This window comes from Thermobia domestica, chromosome 13 (genome assembly GCF_964235325.1).
Source record: "Thermobia domestica chromosome 13, izTheDome1.hap1.1, whole genome shotgun sequence".
Classification (NCBI taxonomy): Eukaryota; Metazoa; Arthropoda; class Insecta; order Zygentoma; family Lepismatidae; genus Thermobia; species Thermobia domestica.
In genome coordinates, this window is record NC_137466.1 from 8,547,874 (window position 1) to 8,562,585 (window position 14,712).

The 14,712-nt window shown below is 37.0% G+C and overlaps 1 protein-coding gene across 1 annotated transcript in view; it reads left to right on the forward strand.

The window, feature by feature from the left end:
* The window catches only part of Gad1 (glutamate decarboxylase), a 243,241-nt gene that overhangs the window by 190,868 nt on the left and 37,661 nt on the right, over positions 1-14,712 (forward strand). The window contains exon 8 of the mRNA XM_081735456.1: positions 13,526-13,604. Within this exon, the coding sequence (XP_081591582.1) occupies positions 13,526-13,604 (79 nt within the window). The remainder of the gene's footprint in view (positions 1-13,525; positions 13,605-14,712) is intronic.

Here is a 14,712-nt window from a genome sequence, read left to right on the forward strand (position 1 = left end):
AATGAAATTTTTGAGTTTTACGTCCCACGGTTATGCCGGTTAGGCTAAAGGAGACGGTGATAATGAGAGATGAATGAAATGGTGGAATGAAGAAAGTGGGAGGAAACGGGAGAACCCCGAGAAAACCCACGCACACGGTGTTTGTCCACCACAAAGTTCACTTGGCGGGAGCAGGGTTTGAACCCGAGACCCCAAGCACCAGAGGTGAACGCTCTACCAGTGAGCCACCGCGGCCCCCGACAGAGCAATTTGAATTAAGAGGATTGAAAGTATAGAAGAAACAGAAGTAATGGTGTTAAAGTCTATGCACTGGCTCACTAGAACTTCTATTCGGCGAGCCGTAGCACTTCATGGAGTATGCGGTCAGGGATTTGAGCTTTAACAGCGGCTGACTTTAATAAATTGCTACACTGACTTTTTAAGATGTGGTCAAGAAAAATTAATGGAATCATTTCCTTAAAAAATCATTTGTATTGTGGCTATATGTATAGGATACCCACCTGCACGGGAGACTCAGATTTGATTTTCGGTTCGAGCTAATGTCTTTGGAATATAATTAAGCTGTAGATCTACATTTCATAGAGCCTTGTCGTTGAAAAGCGATGTTAAACTCCAAACCAAAGGAGGAGGGACAAAGTAATATAAAAAATATCAGTTATTGCGGCCCGCTGTACACTACATGTAAAGTTGTGCTTAATTAAAAGCTCTAATTAAACAGATTTATTTAATTGAGTTTCGCCACCTCAAATTTAAAACAAAATTTTTGACAGTTATTGAAGGATACACAAAGAGTGAAAACTGCAGGACTGCAGCAAGACTCGAACCCGGTCCATCGCCATATCGTGCTGATATGTTAACTACTACGCTACCCAGTCTGCCCCTCCTCACTCCGACTTCAGGAGTAAGAAAGGGAATGAAATAATCTTTCAGTCCATCCCATGATTATGCCCTTTCGGCTAAGGGATATGATGATTAATTCAAGTGAATGATGATGAAACAATTCATGGAATGAGAAAGTAGGATAAAACGGGAGTATCCCGCGAAAACCCACGGACGCGATGTTGTCCACGTAAACTTACTTGGTCGAGGATTAATCGAAGGTCCCCACCCATCAGAGGTAAGCGCTCTACCACTGAGCCCCCCTTAAGGAGTAAGAGAATGTATGGCTGTTCTGGGGGCAGACAGGGTAGCGTGTGGTTACAGCATCAGCACGGTACGCCGAAGATCCCGGCTTCGAGTCCCAGTCCAGTATTTATTTTTTTTAATTTTTGTATATCATTGAACTCACACCTATAGAGGAGTTGATGGGTTAAAAATCGGTTGTTTCCTCCTTCCATTAATAAACTGATACTCAAAATCTCGCAGACAGCGACATCTATTAGTGTTAGCAAAGCAAGTGATAGCGCACTAGCGACATCTATTAGTGTGAATGTTTGGTAATAAGAATTAGTGTGAGCCACAAATGTTTGCGTTTATTATAAGGAATTCTCATAGTGCCCCTTGTCTCTCTACAACCACATTACACATCTCTTAAGCAGGGTCGTATAACATTCCAGGATATTACCGTTACTCATACAGATGTTTTTAGAAATGTATTCTTTTAAAAACAACGTGGAGATATCTCGGGAGGTTTAGAGGGCGGATCGTAAACAGTGAGAGAAAGAGCATCCCTCGATAAATGAATGTTTTCCTTCAACATTGTAATAGAATTTAGGAAGTGGCCAGTAGGTTACTTCCATCTAAATGAAGAAACACATACAATTTTGGAAGAATGTTGATTGTTGGAAGTTAGCAACCCTGGCGCTGTGCAAACAGTGTATGAAGGGAAGAAGAACGAGATTTCTTCCAACATGAGCACGCGCCAAGATCGTCATCTGTTACTGACAGCAACCACATTCTGAATGACGGTAATTGAATTTTAATGCTTGCTATTAATCATACGGGGATGCGATATACGAAGAGAGGGGAACGAAGAGTGCTTACAATGTGTTTTGTGGAAGAATACTGTAAGCCCTTTCTAAACAGAACGTAGTTCAACACGAGGAAACTAGATGGGAGCACAGTCTAGAAAGAAATCTATCACGCACTGAACTCCTAGATTCCGGTTCCAAGAGTACCTGTGACAAAAGTGAATTGGATGCTTTCATTCAGCATGGCACAGAAAGACGTTGGCGGGTGATAATTTCAAATCCAATCCTCACTTACCTTGCAGAATGTTATCCCATTCTAAGCAAGCTTCTCATCTTTTAAATATTCCTTCATATCAAAGATAATAGCATAACGATTTGTTTAAGTACAGTACTCATAAAGCTTTACCATCTTCACTATTATTCTAATAAAGTACTTAGGCCTGAACACCAGTTAGGTATTATTTTTATTTACTGTTTAATTATACTATTTTTCAGTAATTACTGTATGTTGTAAAGGTTATTAAAGTTCTTTTATAAAAGTGACTATTTATAATTTAAACACTTGTTTCAGTGCAGGGCCGTGCCGTGGGGGGGCAACGGCCCCGGGCGCCGAAGAAAAGGGGGAAATTCTGGAGAGAAAAGGAAAAAAAGATAGGAAAAATTGCTTGGAATATATGTATGAGGCCACCGTCGTATACTCTCGCCCCGGACGCTGATTTTCCACGGCACGGCCCTGTATTCAGTGTTTACTTTCTTTTCTTTTCTTTTCTTTTTCTTTTTCTTATATATATATATTTGACTTAGAAGAGTAGAAAAGAGCTAAAAATGGTTCATCAAGATGCTGCTTCGAGGTGTTCGAATTTCGTGCGAGACTTTCAGTTGACACGAATTCTACAGGACACGTCAAAATGGTGAAGCAGATTTCAGAAATGGTGAAATGTAATAAACGTATGTTATTGTGAGAAATGTGCGCTTTTAAAGGTTAATTTTCAAAGTTTAGTTTCTACGCAGTGTTTCCACTTTCTATCGCTAGGAGTCAGCAGCGAGCAGTTAAGGAAAATGGCGGTGACCGAAAGATCGACTCTCCTTCATTGGCCACCTCGTTATCCCCAACTTGTTTCCATGTGATTTCTTCATTTTTTAAAAGGACTATGCTTACGTACCATCACTTCCAACAACATTGAATGACTTGCTTGCCCGCATCACAGCAGCAATTGCTCCAAACAGGCGCGTAGCCAGGATTTCGTAATAGGGGAGTCCGTGACGAAATACTGTGGTTATCACACCAGGGGCTTGATCATTCTAAACTATTTTACTGGCAACATATATTGGTTCGTTTAGCCAAGATTTCACAATGGGGGAGGGGTTAATACTGTGTTTACACACCAGGGGCTCGATCAATCTAAATATTTTACTGTAACATACCCATATTGATTTGTTAGGACAATAAACTGAGGATATGTTAGTATTTTAATAACAAACTACGAAGAAATCTCGAATAAGAGAACATAACAAGTTATTGAAGAAGATAGTCTTCCGAGGTCATTCGAGCTCAGTTCTTCTTGTATTCTTCTTTTTCTTATCTTCGTTTAATGCCGTCAAGGATAGTAACGAGATCTCTTTTGACATAAAAATATCCTATAAAATGGACTAGTGTTGCCGCAAAATTGAAAATTTGTTTAACAAGTGTAACTAGAATCTACGTTGCCAGGCTTATATTATTGGTGATTGTGGACATTTCTAAAGTTCTACGTGAGAGTCTATTTGATCGAACTGGTTTATCGATCGTCATTTGTAGTCCATAGGATTAGCATGGAGCTAGATTGAATTCGGAATACTCCATTACAATAATATGCATTTTCAACTGGACCCCACCTCCCGTTTCTTCACACAAAGCTCCTCACAAGAAAGAGTAACCAAATGCTTGCTGTAGCTTTATATTTTTAACGCTGATTCTTCTTTTTCTGTTTTCTTTTTGTTTTATTCTTTCTTAATTTTTTCATTTGTGGTTCCGAAGGAGGGGTTTCCGGACCCCCCGGACCCACCCCTTGGCTATGTGCCTGGCTCCAAAAGTTTTGGCAGGAGATAGACTATCGGCTTGTTTTTTGCTTTGTTACTCGAAATGCTCACATAAAACACTTGCAGTGGCGTATTTATAATTTTGTTTTGGGGGCACTATGCACAACACGGATAAGCAGGGGGGCAATTGCCCACCTAAGTTTGAGAATTAAATAGATTTTAATGTATGCATAAATTGAAGGTTTAATGGCAAGAATTGCAGACTGGCGGATCTTATGTGATATAATATTACAAAAATTAGCAGTGAATCTAACCTTTTATTCTATTCATAGAAGTAGAAGGAAGCATCTTCTTGGCCTACCTAATTTCATGGGCTACTTTCCCGAATTGATTTTCTTTAATTCAAACATTTAGGCCTATCTTTCTTTAAAACTAAACGATGTAAATGTTTCCTTGCTATAACAACTAAAGTCCGTGATGTTGATATCCGTGCAAGTGGCTCTCAAAACCAGTTTCTCTTATCAGCTCCTCTTAGTTTTGGTGTTACTGACGATGGCTGGCTTGAATCACAACTAACAATGGTCGAAAGTATGATAGAAGAAACGAAAGAAAGTAACAACTAAGAAAAAGAAACAGAAGAGTAGAATGGACGAAAGAAAGAAAAAAAGAACGCAGTTCTTACAAGAAATGAAATTTGACAAATACAGTATTATTTCTCAACAAAGACGATAAGAAAATGAGAAGTCAATGAAATTCTTAGAAATGGTAAGAATTGTTGTACATGGTATGCGACAGAGTAACAAATTTATTTCGGGAGGGGGGACTTGAGCCCGATAGTCCCCCGTAAATACGCCACTGAACACTTGTGATATGTTTGAAGAAAACTTTGACAGTTGACCTTTCTTAGAACATGTCTCAAAATAACAATATTTATTAAATTTCACACCAGATGCATCATTTTGACTTGCCGTGTATATGAAGGACGAAGAAGGAGGAACGCAAAATATAGTCCAGAACAATCTATGGGAGCATTCGCTATGCTCTGCTTTATGCTGGTTATGTTGTTTTTTTTAGATTAATGCTATTTCTGAGCATGAAAATTAAGGAAAAAATCTCAAATTACGTTTTGCCCTATTTCGCCACTTAGTGGCATCTTTTTTCTTGGACTGTACAAGCATCTTATAGTAATTATATCCCAGAATCGATCTTTGAAGTGATTAGGTCTATTCTGCCATTTAGAAAGGATAAGGAAACTGTTGAACGACAAGTTGATAAATGGTTTGGTAATTAGCATCCTCTTTGATTGCTCTGCCAAACTCGCAACGGTGCTCTAATTTTAACAAAAGAACAAAGCTTTTAAAAACTGTCAAGGGAGAAGTGAAGGGTCGACAGTGTTCCTTCCTGCCTATTATTTTGTTTAGTCAATTGAATCTATCAATTACAGTCATTAACTCATTACTTCCACTCTCTGCTATGGAAAGGACATTTTTTTATTCTTTTTGGATCAAATCCCACTGCCCCTTTTAGTAACAAACAATGAATATCCTTTCTCTTTGCACTATATCATATTCCCAAATAACATAGTGTGTGTGTGCATGTTTTTGTGCTGCTTTTCCTGCCATCTAACGTTTCATAGTGTAACTTCGCTGAAAGAAATGAACAACGTCTGGATCTGGATTTCAGTTCGGAACTGGAACTTCGAAACTAACTTAGCTTTTCAAAGTTCCAACAAATTGAACGATCACGTGATATCATACAATCTTAAGGCTATTTCATGAAATATGTTCGATATAATGAGATTCCAGAACTTCATGACACTCTCATTCTCCGTACACCTGATATCGGATTTAAGCTCTGCTGAGAGTAGTTCAGGTCACATTTTAATTATGCATGGTCCCATTTTAATAATCCCTGTATGCTTTCCATGCCATTTTCCTCGATGTTCCATAATTGCGTGTCATAAAGTAAAAATTACCATAAATTACATCCTATATGCAGGATCGGATTTACCATAGTCCAGGGTCTAAAGACATACGTTGAGGGAAAACTAAATAAGTAAGGCGGAAAAACTGCAAAAGTTGAATAATAATAATAATAATAATAATAATAATAATAATAATAATAATAATAATAATAATAATAATAATAATAATAATAATAATAATAATAATAATAAAGTCAGAGTAAACGCTCTCCGATTATAATAATTCCTTAACAAGTCTATTCGATTCAGTCATCGGTGGTTGAAATTGACTTGACCTCTAACGTTGTGCTTGCAGTAGGCACTTGCGCAGAAGCGAGCACGTAACGTTCCTGCGCACGTGTGCTTCACAACATCCTATCACTATACCTAAATTCATGAAAATTCATACAAAAATGTTCTAACGAAAGTATACATCAAATATGTTTACATTTCATTTATTTATTTTCTGCTGTGATAAAATTTTGTTTGTAGAGGTGAAGAGCATTAAAACTGGCCTAGGGGAGGCGAAACATTAAATCTGGCCCTGCTGATTATTTTAATGGAAAATAATTATCGTATATACGTCACTATACGATGACCCTGAATACGACTTCCATCCTCCGATTTTTAAAAGGTTTCTTGAGAATTTTCTTATTTTTAACTGTTCTTAATAATCAAAATTACAATTGATATAAAATATGTTAAGATACAGAAGAAAAGTTAAAATCTACTTATTTCATCAAAGTTATGGATATGATTTGTATGCATTATCGATCGCTACAATTTCCGTCCGTCCCTAGGCAATGGTATAATTTGCCGCCGCCCTCCCCACCTCCTTTCTCCAGAAAGAATAAATCTTAAAACCCAGGATTTTAGGTCAGTTTTCCCATCACAATTTTATTTACTGTATCGTTAATGAAAACAGAATTCACTGAATAAAAATAATACCTAGTAAACTATTAATCAAAAGATTATAGCGTCCCTAAGAACGTATAAAATACCTCATGTTTGTCGGGAAATAAGTTTGAACTACACACATTATCTCGGTGGGCACATGCTCTACCAATTTCATACCGGAAAGAAAGCGAAACTTGAAAGTGAGTGAGAAAATTACGTTTCATGTTTTCATGAGGATACATTTAGAAAAATGTTAATGATTGTGGTCAATTCAGTCACGGATTAACACCAAGGCTGAGTAGGCTGGAGTCTATGGGGGGTATCCAGTCTAGGAGCGGGAAATTTGTTTTCCTATACCCACCTTTATGTATTAAAGAATAAACTATTTATTGTATTACATACCTTCCACGTCGATGTTTCCGCATTACAGATTGTACAGGGTGATTTTTTAAAACTCAAGGATTTCATTTGAGTCTAGAATTTCTAACTGAAGTCCGATTTTCATGAGGTTTGTGGCGAATGATCAAGGAAGGATGGGAAATTTATGAGACTATGTTTACTGGTTTAAATTCATCTGGTTTAATATCAGCCACGTCTCAAGAAAGACACCAAATATTCGCCAGTGTACAATTGGAATGAAATGCGGTGCGGTGTGGATATTTGAGTTTTTCTTCGCTAGATGGGAACCTCTCCAAGGTCTATAAGGAACAGGAAACTCGGCCGTTGTATTAGGAATTGTTCTGTACAGTTCTGTGCTACTGTGTGAGTATCATCAGGAGACAGTGAGAATAGTGTACTCTTTGGAGCAATATGAGTTTATCGTTAAAAGTTTTTGGAGAATGGAATCTGTTGTTGCTACGCAAAGGGTATTTGGAAGGAAATTTGCCGCACGTTCTGCCCCAGACTGGAACATAATATAGTCGCTAGTGAATTAATTGGGAGAAACAGGATCGCTTCTGAGTGAGACAGGGAAGCATCGGATCCCACAGGCTGGTGGACTGGAAGATGTCAGTTATTGACTCCTTAGGTAGCCCAAGAAATCTCTCCGTCGTTTGTAGGAAGAAACTGGCTATAGCTATTCAACATATGATTTATGAGTGTTACCACTAACGCTTAAATTGTATACTCACTAACACTTAATTTGTATTCTGCAATTTCGCTTTAAAAATCCAAAATCTCATTCCAGTTGTAAGGTACACTAGCGAATATTTGCTGTTTTTCTTGAGGCGTGGTCGATATTACCCAGGATGAATTTAACCAAAAAACATAGTCCTATAAATCTCCTACACTGAGAAAGAAAATTTAGGTGGCGTACTTAAAAAGTGAGTAATTAGTTACATGAGTAATTCCTGTAGTTTTTGGACTTAACGTACAGCAGACGTACAACTGAAAACGCATGTTTTATAATACTTTCTGTATAAGTGTTCCATCTGTACATACTTTCCGCATGAAACAATATAGGCGGTCAAGATCTCACATACAAATGATCGTATATAACATACAGCTGAGGAATGTAACATAAGTATATGCATGTGATATATGGAAAACTGTTAGATGTCAGACATCCTGCAACGGCATGATGTAACATCCAAGGGCAGTGCCTATGTAGCATACGGATAACGTATGCTCCGTACTGATTTCTGTAGTAAGCAAGAGGATAACGTATATTTGTACAATATACCGCTGTCCGGAGAACGGATTTTTCTCTTTGTATCCTTCCTTGATCATTTGCCATAAATCGCATGAAAATCGGACTTCATTTAGAAATTCCAGACCCAAATGAAATCCGTGAGTTTTTTTAAAAAAAAATCGCCCTGCACTGTTTGCCTTTTTCCAAATCAAGATTTAGAATATTCTGAATGTATTAAAAAAGTGAACAACATCGTCTTTAAATTTGGTATGGAGAAATATGTTTAACATTACTTTACACTACTTCTTCTAGCATAAAAAAAGAGTAACGAATAGGGGTCTAATCCAACCTTCAGTCCATTAATACACACGAAAATCATTTTTAAGTTAAACAATAAGGATAATTATGTGTAAATAAAATTCAAAAACTCAGATTTAAACTTGTGTAAAACTGGTACACCCACGAATATAAGGATCTTTCTCTTGACAAAATTTATACTTTTAGCAGCATCTATATTGTAGTGATAGCCGATGGTGTTCAGGATTATAATGTATTACTTTTTGTAGATCCATATTAAAAATATGTAGATTTTAACTGAATACAGATTGCACATAAAAATACGAGTAATCTATATCATAAAATTGATAGTAATGATGTTTGTGACTCTTAATCTCTTGAACCAGCCGACCGATCTCGATCAAATTTTTAACATAGATGAAGTTCGGGTCTTGAATGTTTTTCATCATTTCACCTTGACGGAGCAACGTAGGGGAGAGTGAGTGGGAGATATATAAAAATGAAAGTGACTTAATAACTCTTGAACCACCCGACCAATCTCAATTAATTGTCAACATAGATGAGGTTCGGACCTGGATTTTTTTTATTATTTCACTTTGACGGTAGAACTTAGGGGAGGAGAAGATACATAAAAATAAATAAACTTAGTCCTACTGAACCACCCGACCGATTTTGATCAAACTTTCAACGTAGATGAGTTTCGAGCTTGGGATGGTTTTCATCACTTCACTTTGACGGTGCAATGTAGGAGAGGGGGAGGCAGATATATATATATATATATATATATATATATATATATATATATATATATATATATATATATATATATATATATATATATATATATATATATATATATATATATGAAAATGAAAATGACTGTCTTTGTGGCTTAATAACTCTTGAACCACTCAGCCGATCTCGATCAAATTTTCAACATAGATGAGATTGGGATCTGGGATGGTTTTATCATATCACTTCGACGTACAATTTAAAGGAGGGGAATATATTTTAAAATGATTGAATATGGCCGATATTATTGTCGAATCTATAGTTTTCGGAGATCGTTGAGATGAACAGTGACACTTCCAATCCCGTTTAAATCCAAATTCTGCCCCGCAAGTTGGAGAGGGGAAGGAGAGATAATAAAAATGATCAAAAATGACCGATATTAGTGTTGAATCCATAGTTCCCGGGGTCACTGAGACGAACAGTGACACTTTGATGCCGTTTAGATCCAAATTCACCCGCCATTGCCCTTTACGTCCAAAATGAAATGTATTCTTCCCGTGCGAAGAACGACTACTCAGCTACGTGTAATAAAATTACATCTGTTATACTTCTTGATCTTTTACTTTTTATTAAACAAAAATTGTGCGCTCGAGGTATATTTTCTATACCATGAGCATATACTTTCACTTCTTTGTGCGCTAGTGGATTGCACCTACTTTTTAAAACAAGATGAGTAATTAAAAAGTATCAGGTTGACCCATTCGTTGACTTGTTGCTTAAGAGGCCCAATCACGGTGAAATTAAAATACCGCTAATTTTACAGTAATTATGTGATATCTTCAAATAGATAAAAGATAATCGAAAAGTGGAACAAGAGCTCGCTAGACAATATTATTTTACATGAGATACCGTTATCACGACTCATTTACCTGCTTTCGATTTGCAGTCATTCAGAAAATTGGCATTTCTTTTTGTGTTTCTAAATGGCTGCAAACGGAAAGCTACTAGGTGACTCGTGATAACGGTACCTCATGCAAAATAATGTTGTCTAGGCTGGTCTTGCTCCAAATTTCGATTATCTTTTATCTGTTTGAAGATACCACATAATTACTGTAAAATTAACGGTATTTTAATTTCGCAGTGATTAGGCCTCTCATACAGTAACTGTCTAGTGAAAATAAAACTATTTACAGATTCCTATGCAACCTGCGCTTCCTAAACGTAAGTCGTGGTCACATACCATGCAAGGCGATGTAGACACACACACACGATGTAGATTTAGATTGTTTCTTTTCTGTTGTTGGTTTATTGTTACGATTATTACAAACAATAAAACAAACATTTTCTACAAAGAGAGTTAACATGGGGATTCGAAAAAAAAATGTATTTTTTGCCATATTGACTTCATATCAGCACAACGAGAACATGCATCGCGAGACACTCAGTGAAGTATATGCCATCGGTTTCTACATTCTAGTGTCCTTTGCTACCTGCTGGGTACCTTTTTTCAATTTTATACCAGTATCGTTCTGGTAGTTTTGAGTGACGGAACTCCTGGAATTCAGCTTACACATCTTCCAGGTTATCGAAGCGCGAACCTCGCATGAAATGAACTATCGAACAGAACTATCGATAGGCGAATGCCATAAGGTCGCTGCTCTACACTGGATGCAGAAGAAATCCCAATTTTTCCAATTCAGATAATTCGGTTGGACCTTTCAAAATCAGTGACACGGGCCGTTATTGATTTGGAGCAGGATGCGCTTTCACCTCACCATAACCGGGTGTTTCTGGCCAGTGATAGAATTTTTGGTAGGTTGACCGTTTTCAAAAATATACCCACTAAAAATATAAAATATTATACACTCGTTGTTTCGTAAATTTAAGTAAGCATGCGCTGAACTACAAAAATGGCAGATGGGTATATGTCGTATGCTCCCGTATAACCAATTTCATCCGTGTTCCTCACACAGAACTCGGTACACACATTCCAATTGCTCAGCATAGATTCGTGTTTACAGCATCCCCACTCGGAGTGAGTTCCAAGTGATACTTGTTTTATGGTTATCCTTCCCAATCCCACGTTCTTGATACCACACACCTCCACCTATTATTTACAAATCTTCTTTCTTCAATTTTCTTTACAAGTACAGCCGTGCAAATACAATGCACGATCATAGTTCACATTAAAACATATGACCTGTAAGAAACAAGGAATATACCCTCCGACAGCAGAACAGATGACCTAACGCAGCAACACAAACGTGTCGCACATGTTCCGATATCAGAGCAGAACGTTATGTCACACGAGACCCGACACATGATCAAAAAGGGTTATTTTTACAGCAAAGCCTGCCTAAATGACCTACACTTGGAAAGTATTAAAAAGTTTTTAATTCCATAAGTAACCCAAGAAACGAGTATGAGAAACAGAGCTCCTTACAGCCACTGATTGCGTTACACATTTTTCCTGTTTTCTAAAATATCTCTATACGAATAAAAAGTAGTTTTCATTTGACATACTCAATATGCTTAAAATTACACAAAAACAGTAAATTTAAACAAGCACTGAGGTTATAAATGTGATTACCTGTTTTACAGTATCTATCAGTTTTCTATGTGTAGAATGGTACTTACATATAAAATAGTATTGTTCCAGTTTAAAGCAGAAATGATCCAAATTCAATGTACGTGACAGTCATACAATCATGATAAAAATCTCAAAAGTGAATAAATTAGCTGTTTATTTACATGGGTCTTCAGCAAATCTCAAAGTTAGAGATTTATTAATGATAGTCGTTGAGATTATAGTTGATGAGATGTTGGATGGAGCTTAGCATCTCCTCTTACAGTTTAAGATGGAATCCCAATCATCGTATTTCAATATTTTAAACAGATTGTTAGAGTGTAAAAGCTGAATTTGCGTCACTGCCGTCACTGCAATGCGTTATTTTTACTCCCGTCGTTATTATTTTATCGCGGTGCATCATTTCCCCACTTTTCGCTATCTTTTCGATGTAGAATTTTAAATTTCTTTGCAACTGAACAAGGGAGTCGTATGCTGTGAGTTTATAAGACCCCTATACCAACTTCCCTGATTCTTTGTGCTGGGTTTAGGAAGAGGTGTGAGGAAAAGTTTCTAAATTCTCTTCCGCAGTTAGTAGTCGACTGTGGCGAAACCTCATCCTATCACATAGGCTGGAGATCGGAAACATTTATGTAAAATTCAAAGTCTTTGGTTTCGGAGATCTGAAGTTCGAACGGGCGAAAACCTTTAACTCCTTCTTCTCGTCTTTCGTTTCTTTTTATGGGTTCTATTATTACTATGTAGCCTAGTACGTGTCTGACGTATGGCTAAAAAGGTAGTTTCGCCTATAAGAAAAGAGTTGAGGCTATGTCGTCTCGAAAGTACTTCTATTGGAAGACTTTTGTCTCGTCTCATGGTCAACTAAATTAAGAAGATTATTTGTGTACATTTTTTGTGTTCTCATTGTTCTGAAACTAAAATGAAGGGTTGATGTGTATTGAGTGCTATCTAAAGCCATAAATTCATATTGTTAAAAAAAAAAATATCATTGCGCCAAGAATCGTGAACGCAGAGACGTGATTTGGTTTTAAGACCTATGCCGTATGCTACATAAAGAATTCATGGTAATACGTAAAAAAGTACGTGTGGCAGTGCGTATGGAAAAGACACACACACACATAGCTGTAATTCAAATGAACAAGGAAAACAGTATATTGCTGACAATAACGGAAAGGTATATTTTGCAAACCGACTAGGTGGTGGTATAATGGTATCAAAGGAATATCAGGGCGTAAGCAACTATATATTAGGTTGGTGCGAGAGAAATGCCCGCTGACGTCTGGTTTTAACACCTCAGTAACACAATACAGGGAAGGACTGTTTCAATTATTAAAACAAGATTCAACTTGCTCGTCACTTTTCATTGCATTTACTCTCTTATTAATGTGCATATTTATGTAAATGTAAATTATTAATAGGAGTTAACTGACGTGCTTTCAGTGTATAAGAAAACAAATACAAACTGAAAAATATTTACTTTGTTTCTTTAGGGCTGACTCCGTCACGTGGAATCCACATAAACTCATGGGTGCGTTACTACAGTGCTCTACTATACACTTCAAAGAAGACGTAAGTATGATTCATACTAATACCTCAATTGTAAAGTAAAAAAGTACCAGTAAGAGAATGCTTGGTATTATCATTTAGAACGTTTAATATTTTTAGAAATAACCCCTATTAGAAAGATTTCGGCCTTCAATCAGACTCCTCCCCCAGTGGGTAGATTCCAGACCGCAAATCCAGTGAATACAGTATATCCGCTAATCATTGATCGCCTGCCCCCTTATCAGAGACTTATTAGCAAGGAAAATGTTCAACAAACTTAAAAAGTTCGTCACTGAATTCTCTATGTCTGTGTGTCTCTGTCTATCTTGTCTATACGTCTGTCTGTTATTTGCGATTTTTTTTCAATTTTGAAGCCTGCATTCGATAGGGCATCAAAAACTATCAGAGAAAGTGATTAAATTTTTTGCGTCACTCTTACCGTTCTCGAGATATTGGCCATAAAATGGCCGACTTTCTGAGATTTAAGGAGCCATATCTCAGGAACCGTAAATCATACAGAGATCACATTGATGTTGATCAATATCTAAAAGGATGGTAATATTTTAGTACTAAATAGTAACTGTGGCCACTGTCTGGCTAATGGCCAGGTGGCCAGTGACCACCAATTAATATCGGTACCAAAATGTTTACCATCCTCTTAGGTATTGATTAACACCAATATCATCTCTCTATGACTTACCGATCCCATGATATTGGGCAAAAATGGCCAATTTATAGGTATTTAATGAGCCATAGCTCGGGAACCATAAGTTGTAGAGAGATGATATTGATCTTGATCAATACCTAAGAGGATGGTGAACATTTTGGTACTAAATAGTAACCGATGGCCACTGATTAACTGTCTACTGGCCAACTGGCCACCGTTGCCCAGATATTTGCCAGAAACGTTCGAATTTGTAGATATTTAAGCAGCCGTATCTCGAGAACTGTAAATCATAGAGAGATGATATTTTGCTAATTTTTGCGAAAAAGAGAAGAAGGTGCGGATAAAAAGGTTTACTTTTACATCTAGGAACAGTCACAGTTATCCTTCCCTCTCCATCTTTCCATTCTTTTTAAATTCGTTCTGGCTATGCTCTTGGAGCATTCTCAACTGGTCTTTTACTATTGT